The sequence below is a fragment of the Xiphophorus couchianus genome, chromosome 4 (assembly GCF_001444195.1).
Source record: "Xiphophorus couchianus chromosome 4, X_couchianus-1.0, whole genome shotgun sequence".
NCBI lineage: Eukaryota > Metazoa > Chordata > Actinopteri > Cyprinodontiformes > Poeciliidae > Xiphophorus > Xiphophorus couchianus.
The window spans coordinates 10721106-10740310 of NC_040231.1; the positions used below are offsets into that span (position 1 = coordinate 10721106).

The 19205-nt window shown below is 37.1% G+C and overlaps 2 protein-coding genes and 1 pseudogene across 4 annotated transcripts; 1 reads left to right on the forward strand and 2 right to left on the reverse strand.

Moving 5' to 3' along the window:
* Window positions 1–2163: 2163 nt before the first annotated feature.
* LOC114142788 (leukotriene B4 receptor 1) lies at window positions 2164–4438 on the reverse strand. The gene has a single exon (XM_028014254.1). The coding sequence runs from the start codon at window positions 3494–3496 to the stop codon at window positions 2438–2440; it is 1059 nt and encodes a 352-aa protein (XP_027870055.1). The 5' UTR covers window positions 3497–4438; the 3' UTR covers window positions 2164–2437.
* Window positions 4439–5225: 787 nt separating this feature from the next.
* LOC114142789 (leukotriene B4 receptor 1-like) lies at window positions 5226–7119 on the reverse strand (annotated as a pseudogene).
* Window positions 7120–9323: 2204 nt separating this feature from the next.
* Window positions 9324–19025, forward strand: LOC114143074 (E3 ubiquitin-protein ligase AMFR). Of its 3 annotated transcripts, none has more exons than XM_028014810.1 (14): window positions 9324–9497; window positions 10005–10311; window positions 10409–10501; window positions 10966–11130; window positions 12895–13047; window positions 13626–13666; window positions 14243–14375; window positions 14673–14806; window positions 15139–15249; window positions 15410–15606; window positions 15692–15795; window positions 16480–16614; window positions 16713–16903; window positions 17155–19025. In XM_028014810.1, the coding sequence occupies exons 2-14, from the start codon at window positions 10057–10059 to the stop codon at window positions 17309–17311; spliced, it is 1869 nt and encodes a 622-aa protein (XP_027870611.1). In that variant the 5' UTR covers window positions 9324–9497; window positions 10005–10056; the 3' UTR covers window positions 17312–19025. The 3 variants fall into 3 exon arrangements, with proteins under 3 accessions (XP_027870611.1, XP_027870613.1, XP_027870612.1); XM_028014812.1 differs by having other exon boundaries at window positions 16534–16614; XM_028014811.1 differs by lacking the exon at window positions 9324–9497 and adding an exon at window positions 9571–9589.
* The last annotated feature ends 180 nt before the right edge of the window (window positions 19026–19205 follow it).

Sequence of the window (19205 nt, forward strand, 5' to 3'; positions counted from 1 at the left end):
CATGCATGTTAATAAATTGAGTATCTGCATGGTTGTTTGTCATGTGTTCAGGATGTAGGATTGTAGGACTTATTTTATATGATGTATGTGACTACATTTTCGTTTATAAGTCGTGTGTTAAACCTTATGTTTATAAAATTAGTAGAAAACGTAAAAGAATTATGGTTTATTGCAGCTGATCCTGACCTGCAGTGATCTTTTTTACTGTGTAGGTGTGGTTGACAGAGCTTAAATATGCTTAGCCCTTTTTTGCTGCATGAATAAAAAACAGAAAATAGTTCTTCTACATTTTAACCTGGACGTGGGAAGAACAAGCAATTTGTGTTCAGCAGGTCTCAGTGATCTAAATAATCTATAGAGTTAAAAGATCAGTGACGTAATGAAGTTAAGCAGTTGTAAAATGTAAAGCTTTTTTTTTTTAATATTCATTTATTTTAGAGCAAGATGTAGTTTTTTTACCCATTATATTTCAGTATTTAATAAACTGAAATATTTCAGTTTATTAAATACTGAAATATTGTGTTCTGTGTAGCTTTAGCCTGGATGCTTCAGGTCGTTGACTTGCTGGAAAATAAATGTTCTCTGTTTCTGTAGTTCTATGGCAGATTGAATCTAATTGTCCTCCAGGATTTTCCTATATTTGGTTGCATTAATTTTACCTTTAACTTTTACAAGCCTTCTAAGGCCTTCTGTCAAGAAGCATTCCCATACCATGGTGCTGCCACCATGGTTCACTGTGGTGATGGTATGTTTGAGGTGACGTGTAGTGTTTGTTGTTTGATGGCCAAAAAGCTCGATTTCGGTCTCATCAGACCAAAGAACTTCCTTGCACCTGAGCACAGAGTCTCCCATATGCCATGTGATTTTTTTGTATCCCCCTGACTTATGCTTTTCACTAACCTTTTCTCTGATTTGCTTTGAGTGTCCTTTTGTTTTCATGTTGTAATGGCAGCCAGGAATACTAATACCAGTGAATGAACCATCCAAAGTCCGGTGTCTGTACACTACAATCACTTGAAACACCCTTACTGCACTCAGGTGATCTCCATTCCAGTCATTGTGAGACTACCAGCACCGATTGGCTGGACTTCTATTGATTTCAGTCAGTCACTTCAAAGAGGGTGAATATTTATTCATGCATTTATTCCATGTTAAAAAATAAATAATTTTTATTATTTTTGCTTAAATCAGTTTTTAATTTGACCTTTAAGGTGTTATTTTAATTTCTTTTGTCAAAAAAGCAAAATTTTGTTGATTATTATTAATTACTAAAAGCACTGGAAAGGGGCAAACCTCCAGGGGGTTTAATACTTTTCATAGGCACTGTATAACGTAACTATAATGACAAATTAAAAAGACAGTGTTAAACCTAAACATGTTTGTGTCTCCCCAAAGGCATTAGTGCCATCTACAGGTTTATTCACTTATGGTGGAAAAATAAATGGAGCTAAAAAGATACAGTGTATGTTATTTGCATTTCTGACATCAGACCAATATACATTGTAAAATAGATATGTGATTCTAAATAGCTGAAAATATAAGTGCAAAGTAGAGATTATATTTCCTTGTCCAAAGTTCATTTTTGGGTTTATAAGCTAAGGACCAACTTTAGGTCACTATTCCTCTTTTTGCATGTCAACAAAGGAAACATGCAGTTTTTCATTTGGCAATCTTTTCAGTGAGGGGAAGTTCAAAGCATGACTGCATTGTGGGACACAAGAACAAAAGTTTTGCTTTTTCGTAAAAAAGAAACAAAAAAACCCCCGTTCATGAAAGCAGTGTAACATGACATACATAAAAAGCTAAATTAATTACAAATATTTTGAAGACTAACTAATTATATTTTTAAAGACAGGTAAGGTGCGGAGAAATTAAAAAAGTGTCAAACCAAATTGTGAGAACAGATACTCAACAAACTCAGTCTATAAAACTAATTTATAGTCAGTGCTGTATGAAGCTATAGACTAATCTAGAAAGTGAAACAACTTGAATTGTTTTGTTTCCCACAGCATTCAGTAACAGCATACAACCACATCTTAATTTGCGTCAGCAGCAACCACAAGATTACTAACTTTTAAAAAAAACGAGCATTAGCCAATCTAGTTCCCAAAGTGAAGTACCATTTTATTTCAATGTAATAAAAATTAAACAAAAGGAAACACCTCATTTAAAAAACGTTTTAATTCATTTTCGTTCATATATAAATGTATTGCTTTTTATGATAAAAGATATTTGCACAAGGGATACAGCATACATAATACTTAAAGTTTCATAAATAAATTAAGAGCAGAAAGAAATGTAAATGCACTGGATAGATCAGCAGAGACATGTTGTTTATCTATTGTTTTTTACCTGTTGAGGGTTCGTTTAAAAGAGGGTTTAATGCAAAACACCTCACACATTTCATTCTCAGGAAAATGATTATTTACACACAACTTCAATACATATTAGTATCGTCTTTTGACTCTGTCATAAGCTGAGAGCAGTTCGTCTGATTGCTTTGTCTCCTCGACACAAAGGATATCTCCCTGTTTCCCTCACCCGGCGAGGTGCTGGAGATGTGGCGGAAGAGTTTCTGGATGCCGGTGTCACGTAGCGACTCCCTGAAGGAGCGGGCCGCAAACATGTACAGGACAGGATTAATGCTGCTGCTGATAAAGACCATTGCTCCCGCTACAAATGCCATGGTTTGTCTAGCAGCTTCCAGGTTAAGTGCTATATTACTCTTTGAATCATCAATGGCCAGAATAACGATTGAGATGATGTTTCCTATATGATGTGGTGTCCAGCAAATGGCAAACGCAACCACTACGCTTGCAATCAAGACAGTGGACTTGCGTTTGGACCTGAAGTTCATCTGAGTTATACGACTGCACAAACACCCATAACAGACCACAAGAATGGAGAAGGGCAGCATGTATCCCACCACCGTCTCTAGCAACAAACACACCAGCTCTTGAGTGTCAGAAGTATACTCGCGATACAGGCAATGCGTCTTACCATCGTCCACCCCGATAGTTTGAGTCGGAATAATAGGTATGCTGAACAGGAACCCTGCTGACCACAGGGCAAGGAGGACTTTATTCAAGGCTTGTTTCTTCTTCCAAACTACAGAGACAAAGGGATAACGCACGGCGACGAAACGCTCCACACTCATGAGCGTGATGAGGAAAACGCTGCTGTACATACAGGCGTTGATCACGAACACCATGGCTTTGCAGCATGTCACTCCGAAGACCCAGGACTGTGCGAGGGAGTAGATCCACAGAGGGAGTGTAATGAGGACCACCAGATCTGCCGCCGCGAGGTGCAAGATGAGAACCACTGTGTGTGAGCGCTTCTTCACATGCTTCAGGATGGTCCAGATCACAAGCAGGTTGCCAGGAGCACCAACCAAGAAGGACAGACCCAGGATCACACACGCCACCACTGTTCCACCATCAAATTCCTCAAGGGCCATTTCCTCCGACGGAGACCGTGCATATGAGATGTTCATTCTGCCAAAGTATATGTGCTGACTGTGGTGTCTGGGTGCAAAAAAACCCTAAAGTTTTCACTTCCTCTTTATGGAAGGACTGCACAGGAACAAAGTTTACTGACATGGCTTTTTAAGACACAGAATGTGACTCACACATGTCATCAAAATTATGGTAAAAGATAAAGAGTAAATCATTAGGAAATCATTCATTTAAATGAAATGACTTAATTCTTTCTAGACAAGTTGCTGCAAAGCTTCACTAAAAGGAAAGACAGATGAAAATCTTAAAGCTGTTTACCTTTTTTTTTAAGGAAATTCAGTCAAACTTATATATGCAATATTGGGGAAAGTATTTTCTTTTTTGCTTGGTTACCCTCTCACCCCGTCTAAATTTTCCAGATCTTCAAAGACATGTTTGTATCAAACAAAAATAACCTGAATAAATACAAAAAGCAGTCTTCAAAGTTCATTAATTTATTTAATGTGCTAAAAGAGAAATCCTAAACAATTTGGCTCTACATCTGCAACTTATGGCCCTCTTAGTGGCACAAAATAACATGAAGTATTTTGTTTTACTACAGGCAACACTTCAGACATTGCTGTGGAGGAATGTTGGTCCACTTGTACTGACTGGAGTAATTTTAGTCAGCTGCCCGCGCTTTATTTTCTGTATTTGTTCATAATGGCTCTCAGTGATTTGCTAGATTCCCAAACGTGATAGATATGAATAACTTTTGTTTCTTATTAAATTCTTAAATTTAATTGGATTGGAACTTAATGTATTGATTGATTGTCACAACTCTTTCTTTCTAGAGTTGTGACAGTAACTTTATATAGCAAATTTGGGAATCACATTTAATGAAATATTTATTTAAAGGGTGATTAGGTGATTTTTGGCTGACATTCAAAATAGTTTGATGTTCCAAAATCATTATAGTAAATGCTCCAAAAAACCCCAACAAAAATAAAAAAAAAATAAAATAACCCCCCCCCCCACACACACACACACACACATACACACAAAATAATAGAACAATTCTGAAAGAGGAGAAATAAGTTTTCACTCTATTGTATTGTGGGTTGTCACCAAGAAAAACATGCCAGGGTCAGTTTTTCTCTTCCTGCTGCAGTTTTATTATGCATCTTTATTTAGTCATAACACAATACAAACAATACATCTCAAAAATAAGCTTTCAAATGCATCTGAGTCTGGTGACATCAAGAAAGGTTTAAGCAAGGTTGCAACTCAAACCACAATGTTTGCTAATATCGGACGGTCAGCTTAATTCCCATGCTTCTTCTGATGTCTTCAACAAGGGAATAAAAAAAGCAGAATTCAGGGTTGTTGCTTTTTTTCTGTACTTCTGCACTCTGTATGTTGTGAAATCTTGCCCAATGTACATTTTAGTGGCAAAAAATATACAACTTGATAATATCTTTATTCACAATAACTGAATCATCTCAGGCAGGATTAAAATAACATACTTTATTATACAAGACATTTCCTGTTTCTAAAATGCAATAATACATTTTTGATATGTCACCAAAGTTATAAAACAGTAACAAACTGCTGTCCTTGTTGAGTTTCATTTGCTTTTAAACTGCATATGAGCAATTTGGTGATAAGTAAGCAAATTGTTTTTTGTTGTTTTTTTTTACTATGAAAACACTATATATATATATATATATATATATATATATATATATATATATATATATATATATATATATATATATATATATATATATAACAGAAAATAATGATAAATTTAGAATTTCACAATATATTCTTCAGCAACAACCATAAGTTATTCTAAACATTTCTAACATATAATAAGAAGTTCTATTGTTTTGACTGAATCTCAATTAAATCAAGGGCACAGCCATGTGGTAGTAAAGAGAAGTGCAACTCAATATTATCGTCAAACTTCTTAGATCACATTTGGTGTCAGTACGACAGAAAACATTCAATTCTCAGTCCAGTTTTCCCATAGCTGGAGTACTACCCCCAACAACATTTTTATTTGAAAGTTGTAGACGTGAGCTCTGTTTCTGCTGATCTCTGGTCCTTTTGCTGCTGTAATGCGAGGTCCTTGAGTCTATTTGTGTTTGAGGCCAGTTCCTGAAACAGTTTGACCAGACCAGACTCTCCAAGACTGCCTCTGAAGTTCCTGGCAAAGAAGGCGTATAATACAGGGTTCACTGAGCTGCTGATAAAAACCAGGGCACCAGAGCTGAAGACAAAACTTTCCGGTACACAGCCATGCCCTGTGTCTGTCCCAAAAATGCAAACTACATCAATAATATTAATAACGTGGTAGGGTAACCAGCACAGGAGGAAAACAAGCACTACAGTGTGAATGAGAACTTTGGATTTCTGTTTTGAATTAAATCTCATTTTCTTGAGCTGCGCAGCCACAAGACAGTAACAGATGCTTAGTGTAATGAAAGGCAGCACAAAGCCCAGCAAAGTCTGCAGGCATAAAAGGACAATTTCTAGAGTATCGCTGTTGAAGTCTCTGACGAAGCACTGCTCGTTTTGCTCACTTCCAGCCAAGATCTGGGTTAAAACATCAGACAGTCCAAGAAGAAGCGCAAGAAGCCACAAAAATGCAATACATCCATTCATATTCTTTTCAGTCTTCCAGCGCATCATTAGAAATGGGTGGCAGATGGCTAGATAGCGTTCCACGCTCATAAGAGTGATGAAGAAGATGCTGCTAAACATGCACACAGTGATAACACAGATTAAGATATTGCAAACTACCAATCCAAACTCAAAAGTGTGCACCAGGGAGTAGATCCAGGCAGGCAGAGTGATGAGGACCATCGTATCTGCCACTGCCAGGTGAAGGATGAGGACCACAGTGTGAAAGCGCTGCTTGACGTGCCTCAGGATAGTCCAGATTACTAGCAGGTTCCCTGGAACTCCAACCAGGAAGGAAAGACCCAGTATAACACACGCCACTGTTGTCCCGCCGTCTAACTCCTCCGGGGCTTCTGAAGGTAACATCTTGATGGAGGGGTCCATGTCGGGAATGTGTTTTTGCGGCAGAGTTTGCACAAAAGAATTTAACTGCTGTTCAAGCAAGGCTCCACTTCCCTTTCTGAACAAATTGAAGAGAATGCAGATTTTAGCATGAGAAACAAATAAGGAATTCATGCAAAGTTCCGTCCCTAATGTTGAAACTTCAGACATGTGATCTGTCTGACTTTGAAATTAAGAATGCAAAATGATGGTTGATTTTTGATGAAATTAATTTATTTGAAGTTATTCAATTTCAAGAATTTACATACTAAGATCACTTTCTCCACTTTTATGTTCTTTGTTTTGTTCTCTTTATTCCTGAATGAGATATGAATGCAAAAAGCATTAAAAAAGGTTGTGACAAAATAAATATAACAGCCATAATAGTTATAAATAAACCAAATAAAACTTACTATTAGAAAAGTTTAATGCGATGACAGTCCCCGCTGTTGCGGTAGAAAAAAAGGGAAGCTGGATTTGCTTTAACTTTTCTCCCAACAAGTTTAACATTGGGATTTGTTACATCATGACCAAAGACTTTAACTTTGGACTCTGTCAACTTCATTTGTTGAATTTATATTTATCTGAAGAGTTAATTATTACCTTTAGCTACTGTGTATATTTCTCAAACAGGAAAATCTACACAAACTTGGGAATTAAATCAAATTTAGTCTCAAATACAAATATCTTATCATTAAGTTATCATGTAAATATTTAAATGATAATTGTTTTTGATATACAATTGCTACAACACATATTACACAAGCACAATTAACTAGACTACATCCTTTAATTGTTTAGGGACTGAATTTTAAGTACATTTTAGTGGTATGTCTGGGTTTTATGTTATTTTCTTCTCTCTCCTCTCATCTGGGTTTCATCTGACAATCTTCATACCTGCCCTAATTATGCTGTTTATCCCTTATTGTACATTTAGTTATAATATTCTCTTACCTCTGTGTCTTGATTGCTGCACTTCCACTTGGTTTCTGTGGAAGGATTTGTCATTTCAGCTTTTGGTTTTGCTTTAGTTTCTTTAAAGGTTACTTTCTGACCTATGTTGCATGACTCCCTTATTCACTCCTGCAATCAGTTTCTTTTCAGTGATTGCAGGAGTTGGCTGTGTCACGTTGACACACTCAAAGTGACATCATAAAGTCTCCCTAATGTTTTTACATTGTGATATAGATGATTAATAGCGAAAATATGTACTACTATTGTTTTAGACACATTGCTTCAACTATTTACAAAATTATCAAGTTTAGATTTGGGGTGGCTTCTAGGACTTTTCAGATGATAGACTGAATTAGGAGGACATTCGAAATTCCAGCTTTTACCTTGGTTGGGAACCACTAGATGAAGTATCTGGAGGACGCAGTATTTGGTTTTTACATAAGTATTGATTTGGATCCTGATCAGACAGGTTTAAACCCAGCAGAGGCCTACAATTTATTTAAGAAATTAAAACAGACAACTGATTAATGTGTGCAAAACACAAATATTAGAAGGTGGAAAGGAAAGCACAAATATTCAGATACACTAAATTACTGGTTGTCTTTTCAATACTACTGCCTAAGTACAGTAAGTACCTTGGTGCATACTTTGGTTTGCTTTGTAACTGTGTTACATAACTAATTATTTTTTTAACATTGACCTGTTGTCCAATAGATATAGTTAATATGTTTGTATTTAACTAACAAACACTGACATTTCCTCTGAAACCCACTATAGGCAACTGTAGTACCACCAGCAATATGTGAAGAATGACTCTAGGAGGAAAACACTTAAAACTTGAGGAATTACTGTTATGTAACAAAAGGACATTTAGAAGTATGATCCAAAATGTGTAATCAAATTATTTCTCCATGCATTCTTTGTAATCCATGCCTTCAGATTTCTTCATACTTTAAAAGAATTCAGGATTTTAGCTGTATTTTAACTCCTCCTATCTAAAAGCTTGAAGATTTTTAGACATTCAAACCTTCATGGTGTCATTCAAATCTTGGGATGTGAATAGCTAAATCACTTGATCACATTTTTATCTTTACTCATCACGAATCACAAATGATTTTCATCCCTGGGATATCTCAGTAACTATCTTAAACCATTACTGTTCTCTAAATGTATATAATTAGCCAACTCAAGTCATGTGTTGTTTGCGGTAGCGGAAATAGGTCACTCTTTTAAAAAATGTGAACATTCCTCTAGAATTAGGTTGCTTATGTTGCAGAGCTTGTCCTGTAGGTTTTTTCCCCTAAAGAAATGACCCATCCTTTATTGTCAGAGGCTTGTTGTCAGTGTGTTTGCAAAGAAAACACAGTCAAATTTTCTAAATATATTCTCGGTGTATTTTGTATTTTTTAAATAATGCAAAAGAATGAACTCCATTAAAATCATGCTCTATTTTGTATGATACCGCCCCACTCACAAAACCTTGAAATAATTTTAATCAGTTCAATTCAATATACCACAGCAATATGTCCTGGATAACATCATAATTTGTTGCCAAACACTTCTAATCCATTTCACTTGCTTTCGCTTCTCCTCTTTAAATCTCTTTGTGGCCATATGGTTATATAACCGGGCAGTTTATAATCCAGATTAAATGTATCCACATTTTCTTTTCGTCATTTTGCAAAACAAAACACTTTTGAAGGAAATGTGGTGTATTGCTTCTTTTTTTTTTTTTTCGGAGAATCTGTGTGAAGCTTATTTTTCGGGACATTGTTCAAAATGTGTTTTCTAAACAGCCATTGAATTAATATTTAAAATGACACAGTGAGAGCGGTAGGCATTTTCCATTACTACGGCTTTAAAATCGTCCTGATGACGCTCGCTGGTCTTCTCCGTCCAGCTTCAGTCAGCTGCCTGTGCTCCGTGGAATAAACACGACGATGTTGTTGACTGCTGTGTTCTTTGTCAACTGAAAGAACGGCTCAGTTGAGAATAAACAATCCTGGATTTCACGTCTAATTAAGCTGGAGACAAATTGTAAGTGACTGAGTGTTGTTTTGACGTTTGCGCGCACTGCGAAACTACGTAGCTAATATGACAGTAAGCTAGTATGGGGTAACGTCAGCCAGGTAAATAACCCATGATCAGGGCGTTAGCATCTGTTATTTAACGTTTCATCTGCTGTAGTATTTTCGTTGGAATTATTGGAGATTGTAATCGTATCCTCGTTGTTTTTATGGTCTGTCGTCGAGTGAAAATGAATGGTTACACTTCATTTATAAGGGAAGTGTTGATACTTTGCTAGGTGGAAGCTAGCTTCGTTTGGTAGCGCTAGCTACCGTATTTTTAATTTTTGGCTTATTTTTTTTATCAACATTTTGCGCTATGTGTGTCACACTTGAATGTTGCATTGTGTTTTATTGTTGATATAGAAGCAGGCGTGAAATTAGCACAGCAGTTTGATAGGTGGTGTGATTATGTAATATTTTCGCTTAGCTCTTTTAAGTTGAGCTAACGCTAGCCGTCTTGTTTGTGCTTTTACAGGCTGGTGGACGCTCGATTTTTACAGCTAAAGAAGTGGACCGGAGACCACGAAATGCCTCTGCTGTTTCTGGAGAGGTTTCCCTGGCCCAGCCTGCAGACCTACACTGCACTGAGTGTGGCTTTGCTGGCTGGCAGCATCTTCAGTGCCTATACTACTGTCACTGACCCAGGGTTTGGGGCCTTGGAAACTGATGACACGCCAGCTCCCTCTGATGTTGATCTTGAACATCTGAGCAATGCAGTTGGTAACACAGAACTGGCCAGAACTGTCTTGTGGTATCTAATTACAGACAGTCTGTTTGTATGGGTGAGTATCATCCACTTTGCAACTTTGCTATATTGTAGTAGCATGTTTGTTTATGATAAAAATGAATGGGGACTTAATTTTTTTTCTGTCCTGGCAGGTGCTAGTGAACACATTTTGCTGCTCTTTGATGTTAATTGCAAAAATGATTCAGTATGTGGTTTTTGGGCCCCTCAGAGTCAGTGAGAAGCAGGTGAGTTTTGTGTTGCCGTGCTCCAGTGTATTGTGTTTTTCAACATTGCAATTTTGCAACTCAAATGTTTTCAATCAGTACAACTCCTATGTTTGAAAGTTAATTTAAGAAGATGTCAGAGAAAGTATTCGGGTTTTAGTAAAACACGGGTAGACAAAATACAAATATTAAACAAGCCTCACCCATTTCTCTGTTTAAGATTTGCTATTTTTAAAACCAAAGTTTGTATGCGGATGTGCCATAAAGAAGTTAATGTTTTGGTTGAATCGTTTTTGACAGCATTAATAATCAATATAGAATATTAGCACAACCATAAATTATGTACAAGTATTATGAATAGTTTCCTTTCAGTGCATTATAGTTTGAGAATCGCAAACTGACCTATTCATGGTTTTGTAGATCACAATAAACATTTGGGAATGGGAATCAGGACCTAATCTGTGTCTTGTCTTTTTGTGTATCAGCATCTTAAGGATAAATTCTGGAACTTCATCTTCTACAAGTTCATTTTCATATTTGGAGTGTTGAATGTGCAAACCGTAGAAGAAGTGGTCATGTGGTGTTTGTGGTTCTCAGCCTTGGTCTTTCTCCATCTCATGGTTCAGCTCTGCAAAGATCGCTTTGATTATGTAAGTATGTTCAAATGTATATGTTTTCACTACGTCACTGGTTGCGTTTGAATTTCCCAGGGTTTTGACAGATTAAGGCAAAGTAGTATTTTTTTTGTACCATACAGAATGGCCTCTGAATAATTTACAGAAAGTTTTCATAACATTGTATTGTGTTGTAAAAACTAACCCTGGTCAGGAAAATTATCATGACTGTTGGCAAATAACTACATGTATTACTGGGGCCCTGTGACTGTGCTGTGGTTCATTTCAATGCTATTGCTTGTGGAAAAATGCCACAAAAAAGACGGCTGCTTATTAAAACGCCATTTGTGTAGATGCCACTAATTTGTGTATTTCAGTGATGATTTGAATATGCAAAAGCAATGCCCAACCCTAAAATCTAATTTGAAAACATTTAGCACAGGTTAGCAAAAGGATTTACATTGAGATTTTCTTTCATTATGTGTACATATCAGTAATGTTTGTTGCCAAATATAGTAATGAAACCACAAGACAGTTTGCTTGCATGGTGTATCACTATCATGTATTACGTTTCAAAAGGTTCTAACTGTGAGGAAAACTGTCTGGCAGATGGGGGACAGGCTGTCTAATAAATTAGACTAAAGAACTCGGGTGACAGTCATTCACTCTACAATGGGTTTAGAGATTGGTACTCTACACACCTTCACATTACTCTAAGTTGTTGTTTTTAAAGGTTTACAGAAACTCTCCATGTAGATGTTTGTACTCTAGATCTATTAATAGCTCAAAGCTCTGGCCTGTTTGCTTACTGATACAGTTTCAGTCCCAACATTGACTTGTCCTGTACTAGTTTGTGCTGTCCAGGTTTAAGGGGGTGTCAGATGTAATTCCCTACTCGCATGACATTTTATACAGGGTTTTTAATTGATATTGTACATACAATGGCAAGTTGACTGGCTTGGTATGTTAGAAAAGTAGTTTATTCCACCAGTTCTTATTGTGTAATTATGGTAAATGTCTTGCATGAACATATTTTGTTTTGTATGCATACATTTACCCTTCCCTCATCTTTTGGGTTTTATTGTAGACTTGCTTTTACTCATAATGGTTTTAGCCTAAAGCTACTCTCTTGTTGTCACACCCAGATGCTTTTCTGTTTTTCTCTTCATGTACGTTTTCAGTAAAGATCAAACATTCAGGTTAAACAGCTGTAGACCAAAGATAAGAACGTTTAAGTCGTGTGAGAAAATATTGTAACCCACAAGACACCTGTGTACTTTCATGTAACTGAGCTGTTAAAATATGCAGAAACTGATCCACTTTTGCCTTCCATCCATAACAGATATTTAGATTAAGCTTACAGTTGTATAAGTAATGTGGACCTTGAAACATTTCAGAACTGCATGGCCTGTGGGAAACCAGCCACGATGAGCTGAAATGAGCACACATAAAATTGTGAGGTTTTTAGTTCTGATGAGCCAGAATTACTTGTGTTTTTTAAATTCTTTAACATGGTGGGCTGCTGGTGGACTGCTGTAGTGCCCCCACCACTGGGCATAGCAGGTTTTCTGGGGGAAACCCTGACCTGACTGCAGTCGTTACTATTACAGTGGTCCGACCAGGTTATTACTTTTAGGGGAAATTTGTTTATCACATTGGGTTAAGATAGCCCGAAAGTCAAATAATTTCAAATCTCAATTTTGTATTGACATTAGTTTGAAATGAGTGACCTAAAAACACTAGCTAAAAAGAAAAAAAAAATCCCAACATAATAATGCTTTTTTTTTTTCTTCTCTGTAGCTTTCTTTCTCCCCATCAACCCCGATGAACAGCCATGTGAGAGTGCTGTGCCTGCTGGTCTCCCTGCTCCTGGACTGCTGTGGCCTGGCTGTGGTCTGTGGCCTGCTGGGAGCCTCCCATGGCATGCACACACTCTCCTTTATGGCTGCAGAGGTAATGGCCTTCAGTTAGACCCCATTTAAAACATGGGAGATCTGCTTTTTTAACGTTGGAGAGCACGCTTTATTTATTTAGCAAATCATTTTTATCAATCTATATTGATAATATTCAGAGTTTTTCTTTTGCAGTGTCTGGTAATTTGACAATATATATTTTGATTAATCAGTTAATGTTTGATTAAAATATTTTGCATGCGCTCAATCAATACATTTAATTGTTTAATCAATTCGTAATGCTGTGAGATAGAGGGGCCTGTCATTTGAATCAATGAACTTGTTCCAGCTGTTCCTCAACTATGTGTTGCATCATCCTGGGGAAATTAGTGCTATTTTTATTGGTTATTAATATCTAAATCAAAGGTGACATCATGGAAAATATCTTATCTGTAAATGATCTCATTAGGTCCCCCTGCTCTCTCTTGATTTACCTGGCCCCAAATTTTATGAACATTTCTGAAAGTTTTCTCACAGTTTGTTTGTAAAGCCAAAATGCAGTTGTAAGATTTGTAGTGATTAGTATGGAAAGTGATTTACAAGAAATTACATTGTTGAAATTTATATTTTTTTTCTCAGTGTCTGTTGGTGACGGTTCGCACTGGACATGTCATTATGAGGTAAGTCTGTTTAAAACCCTGACAGTCAGCCGCCTCCTCATGGGAGCAGCACCGATGAAGCCCAGCTCAAATTTAGAAATGGGCTAAACTTAGCAACCATGTTTATTTTCTTCTGGTTCTGTTAGTACCTGAAGACATTCAGCAGAAACTCTGACATAACTTTTAAATTTAGCAATTTCCTTTCTTGCATTTAAATATCATTCAGACCTGTGCACGATTTTGAAGTGGAACGAAAGGAATAAATGAGCTTAAGGTTATTTTTGCTTGTTTTCGGGGGGTTTTTTTAAGCAAATATAAATCTGAAAAATGTGGGTTGCCCTGGCATTGAGTATCTTTTTACTCTGACAGCCTTAATTCAAATTATTATTATTAAATTAAAATCCAGTATAATTGAATGCCTTAATAGGTTTCCTCATTTGTGAATAGAGTTCCTGTGTATGTAATTTAAGCTTTATCTTGGAAGAGCTGAATACAAATGCCCACAACAGATTCAGATTATTTTTGAAAATATAAAACATTTTTTAACAAAGTCAGTGAATACCTTGTATGATTTTAACAGTTGTGTTTTATCCTCAGGTACTCCATCCATCTGTGGGATCTGAACCATCCAGGAACCTGGGAGAGCAAAGGCACATACGTCTACTACACAGACTTCATCATGGAGCTGGCTATGCTCTTTCTGGATCTGATGCATCATATCCATATGCTGGTAAGGCAGGACATCAAACCAGTTTCTGAGCTAGAAATGAGAGTCTTGAACAGCCAACTAAGAGATCAACTGTAAGAATAGAGGCATTCACTGCATGTTGAGTCATACAACCCTCCAGGTGCATTTACACACCAGGATCACATGTTCAAATGGAAAACTGCAGAAAACAACAAGTGTTCATTATGTGCTTTACTTTCACATTCAACATTTTGTACCCAATACAGTTCAAAAATGTAATTTAAAACATTGTTCTACTGTTCGTCTACCTTACCTATCTATATGTTCATCTTGTTACAGCTGTTTGGTAACATCTGGCTGTCCATGGCGAGCTTGGTTATCTTTATGCAGTTGCGATATCTGTTCCATGAGGTCCAGCGGCGCATTCGCAGACACAAGAACTACCTTCGAGTCATCAACAACATGGAGGCCAGGTACTGAATCAAATGATGCTCTCTTTATTGATCTCGTTATTTAACTTGTATACTTCAAATGTCCTTAAGATTTAACAAAAGGTGTTGGCAAAAGCATGGCAAAGCTGTGTTTTTGATTTTTCTGTCAATAAGTTGTTATACTTTTTAAAAATATTTTTGTTTTGTGGATTGTAAAGAGATCTATCAACTGTGCTTTCCTTTTCTAAAATCTAGTACTTTAAAAAGTCTTAGTGCTAAAACTGTAATCATGTGATTGTTAATCCTTTATCTACAGTAATTCCCATTAATACTTGCCCTTACAAATATTTGCGTATAAATTGCATTTTGTGCAGGTTTGCAATTGCTACTGCAGAGGAACTGGCTGCAAATGATGACGACTGCGCCATCTGCTGGGACACCATGCTAACAGCACGCAAACTGCCCTGTGGCCATCTTTTCCACAAGTAAACAAGCCAGTGTTTCTGTCTTTTACATTTGTTTTTAAACCCTGTTTTGGACCAGGAGATTAAACCTTTGGGATGAAGTCTTTAACAAAGATGTGCTGGCCAAAACAGGTCTTATGCACTAAGCAAATGTAGTAATATCTGCATGATGGCTTTTCAGCTCTTGCTTGCGTTCGTGGCTTGAGCAGGACACGTCATGTCCCACATGTCGAACATCCCTGAACATTAATGGGGACGGACCTCCTGGTGGAAACCAGCAGCAGGGTCCTGGGTTGGAAGACAACATTGGCCCAGTAGGTGCTGCTCCAGAAACTCGGCCACACATCAACCAACACAATCACTTCTTCCACTTTGATGGTAAGTCTGCCAGACACAGATCCAACAGTGAGTTGTGGAGGAAACCAAGACTCAGCTGTTGTTTTCTGTCTACGTGTTCTTACAGGATCTCGTATTGCCAGCTGGCTGCCCAGTTTTTCTGTTGAAGTAATGCATACTACTAATATCTTGGGCATGGCTCAGGCTAACAACTCCCAGCTTATGGCCATGGTAAGTTCTAATTTATAATCACATGTACTTTAACTGAGGACAGTCTATTGTCACTTTGGCCTATCTTCAACACTTGTTGAAACATTTTCTTAATTTGATGCAAATGTATCGGATGTTGGATAGCAACGGTTAAACACTAATATCATAAGGCCATTTTTGTATTAATTATTTGTGAGATATTTCTGAACAAAATAACTGTTGTAGAACTCCTAAGCTTGAACTTTGGAGGAAAAATATTTTGTAGTCATCTTGATCCTTGTGCTTCACTTGAAACGTCTAAAAGGAGAAAAAGAATTGAGAAATTGTCCAGAACCTGTTTTTTTCCCCCCATTTGGTAGAACAAAAATAGTGCAACCAGACCCATCATTCTTCTGTTTGTATGAGCTACCTGGACATTGTTAGAAAATAAATCACTGAACTATCTGTTAATCTATCTTTCTAATCATCCATTATTAGCATTCCTTACTTCCTTACAGTCTGCATTATTTTTGTTTCATTTACAAAACCTGATGACTGTAGAAATGTTTGCATAATAGTGAACTTTTGTATTTAATACAACTTGTTAGGAAACTTTGGAAATTTGTTTCTGAAAGTATGAATTTTTTTATATTATATATTCTAACACACCTGAATAAAATAAATAGCTCAACAAAAAACCAAAATAATGTGTTTCTGGTTCAAAAGGCCCATCAGATTCAGGAGATGTTCCCTCAGGTGCCCTCCTACCTTGTTATTCAGGACCTGCAGCTGACCCGTTCCGTTGAGGTCACTACAGACAACATTTTGGAAGGACGAATTCAGGTGCCTTTCCCTGCACAGGTTAGCGAAGCCATATTTCATGTTGAGCTTTCCATATGAACACGCAGGTTTGCTTTGTAGATATTCTCCTCTTGTTCTTATTTTCCTCTTGTTGTTAGGCCATAGAGCGCGGTCCGCTCCAGGGAGGCCAAGCAGAAGATGAGCAGCCAGGTCCCAGCGGAGAAGCAGAGCAGAACCCCAGTGAGTCAGATAACATGGAAGCCAGAGGCGGCCGCTTCTCCAAGTCTGCCGAGGAGAGGCAGAAGATGCTAAAGCTGAGAAAAGAAGAAATGCTCCAGCAAGCGCGCAGGTTGGCTTTATTACATTTGAGTAGAGATACTGAAGTTCAAATCCGATCCAATTTGTTTTGATGTTGAAATGCATTTAGTGGAAGTAAAATAGTAAAAAAGTGATTATAAAACATTTATCGCATGTTTAATTTCTTTTATTTTAAAAAGTCAGATCTACATGAGATGTCTTAGGTTTGTGCCATGACGGTCACCTTTTTCATGTTAAATTTGCTTTCATAACGGTTCTTCCTGGCTCTCCTCCTCCACCTAGGAGATTTCTAAACAAGGGTGAAGAAGATAATGAGGAGGACTTGCCCAGACTGGAAGAGGACTCTCTCACACAACTGGACTCCACTGTGCTAAGGCGTAGAACCATGGCAGCAGCTGCAGAGAGACGCATGCAACACCAAGAGGAACCTGCGCCCTGAAATACATGAAGGACTTGAGCAAAAAAGTATACCATTTCATCATCCTAAGAGGCAACAAGACCTATTTCAGCCTTTCCCCATTTGGTCTAGTCAATAGTTATCACCTTTGTAAAACTCTTAATTAAAAAGCATTGCAAATATGGCCTGTGGACTGTTCTGGGCAGCCTGAAGAAGGTGAAACTATTGAAAGTGGCCTCTGCTATTCCATCCTGAATATTTGGAGCATAATAGAAAGTGATGGGTTGTGGCAAGTAAAAGACTTACAAGGTTGCATCGCCCTCCGTTCACATGCTACGCATTGCAACCACCAGCTTAGACAGTATCTGTCAATATTTGGACTCTCTGTCAAAAACGAGCACATTTTGCATTCAGACACAATTACAAGAACATATTTTTTGAGCGTTGTCAGAAAGTGTAATTTCTAGATGAAGCTCCTACGAGTCTTTTTATTACTTTTGGTCTCTTGCTTTGCTTATGGCAGAAACACCATATTCCTGATGAAGAAATTCATCTGATCTATTTGTGTGTATATTTTAATAGTTTCAACTGTGAAATAAGTAGCAAAGCTTTTATTTCTTACCTTGGAGTAAGAGAATGTCACTTTAATATTGGTCAGCCTTTCAGTCAACCATGAATGTTTCTATCAAAAGAAATGCTGCAAAGTGTTTTTGTTTTGACCCGCAAGGGTTGCTCTGTGTTAAGTGTTATGTCACCCATTGTAAACAGTTTGCATTTTGTTATTTAACAAGATGGGGAAAGTTTGGCATGTAAATCTTTTTCTGATACTGATTTTCAGCAAATGGGGACAGATAACATTTTTTGTGCAAGTACACTGGGTGTTTTCCTCTCTTTTAAAAATGACCCCCAACTGATGAGCAGGTAAATGTTTTCAGCTGAGTGTGGGGTTGTAAGTGATATTTGTAGGGTTTAAAGTTGTTTAATCTGCAGCAGCTGCACTTGCTGCATGTTCCTGGTGGATGTTAAGCCACTCGTGAGAATCTTGAATACCTTACCTATAAAAATTTTTTTAGTACCTCAGCAAATTACTGGACCTAAAATGTTGTGCTTGTTTAACTTCTATAAATGGATTGAATTAAGATCTATAAAGAGACTTCTGGGTAACTCATTTGTGCTGCCATTGTGTAATCTGCAAACTAAAAAGGAAAACCTTAAAAGCCACTAACTTCATTTGTTTCAAAAGTACACCAATGGAGAAACTTTGTCTCTTGAAGCTTGAATGCGTTCCTGATTGAGACATATCAGTAGACAAAGGGGTGGAGATTGTGGATCACTGCAGTCTATTACAAAAGACAGTTTCAAAATGCATGAAATGTTGACAAGCCATTTTGTGTCCATACACCAAAGATCAGCCATAAAGCTTACACTAGAAGTTAAAGTGTTGTAATTCTTTATTTTGTATTAATTTTAGTTCCCTTGGTCGGGAGTGCTATATAAATATATAATCCAGAAACTGGAATTTTTTTCAGTTTTTACTTAGCAACTTTAAAAGCCCATTACTTTTACCTGCTCATGGGTTCCTTTCATAACTATTACTAATTTAATCAAGAATCAGATTTTTTCCTTTTTTTGGATTGAGCTTTCCCATATTTTGTGCCTAAATCAAGGATGGTTTAGTTAATTTCTGTAAATCTAGTTTTTGTAAAATATGTTGATATGGAAGACTCAATAAACAGAGCTACAGCTTTTCAAGAAATGTGTATTTCTTTCTTTTTCTGTTTTAAAGAGCATGGTATTGTAAAATGAAATTCCTTCAAATGCATTTTGCATGTACATCACCTTTGGGTTTATGGCTCCAACAAAATTGATTGATGGATGCCAAAGTTCCTGAGGGCCGACTCATAAAAGGACACGGGACTACTGTAGTATCTATTTA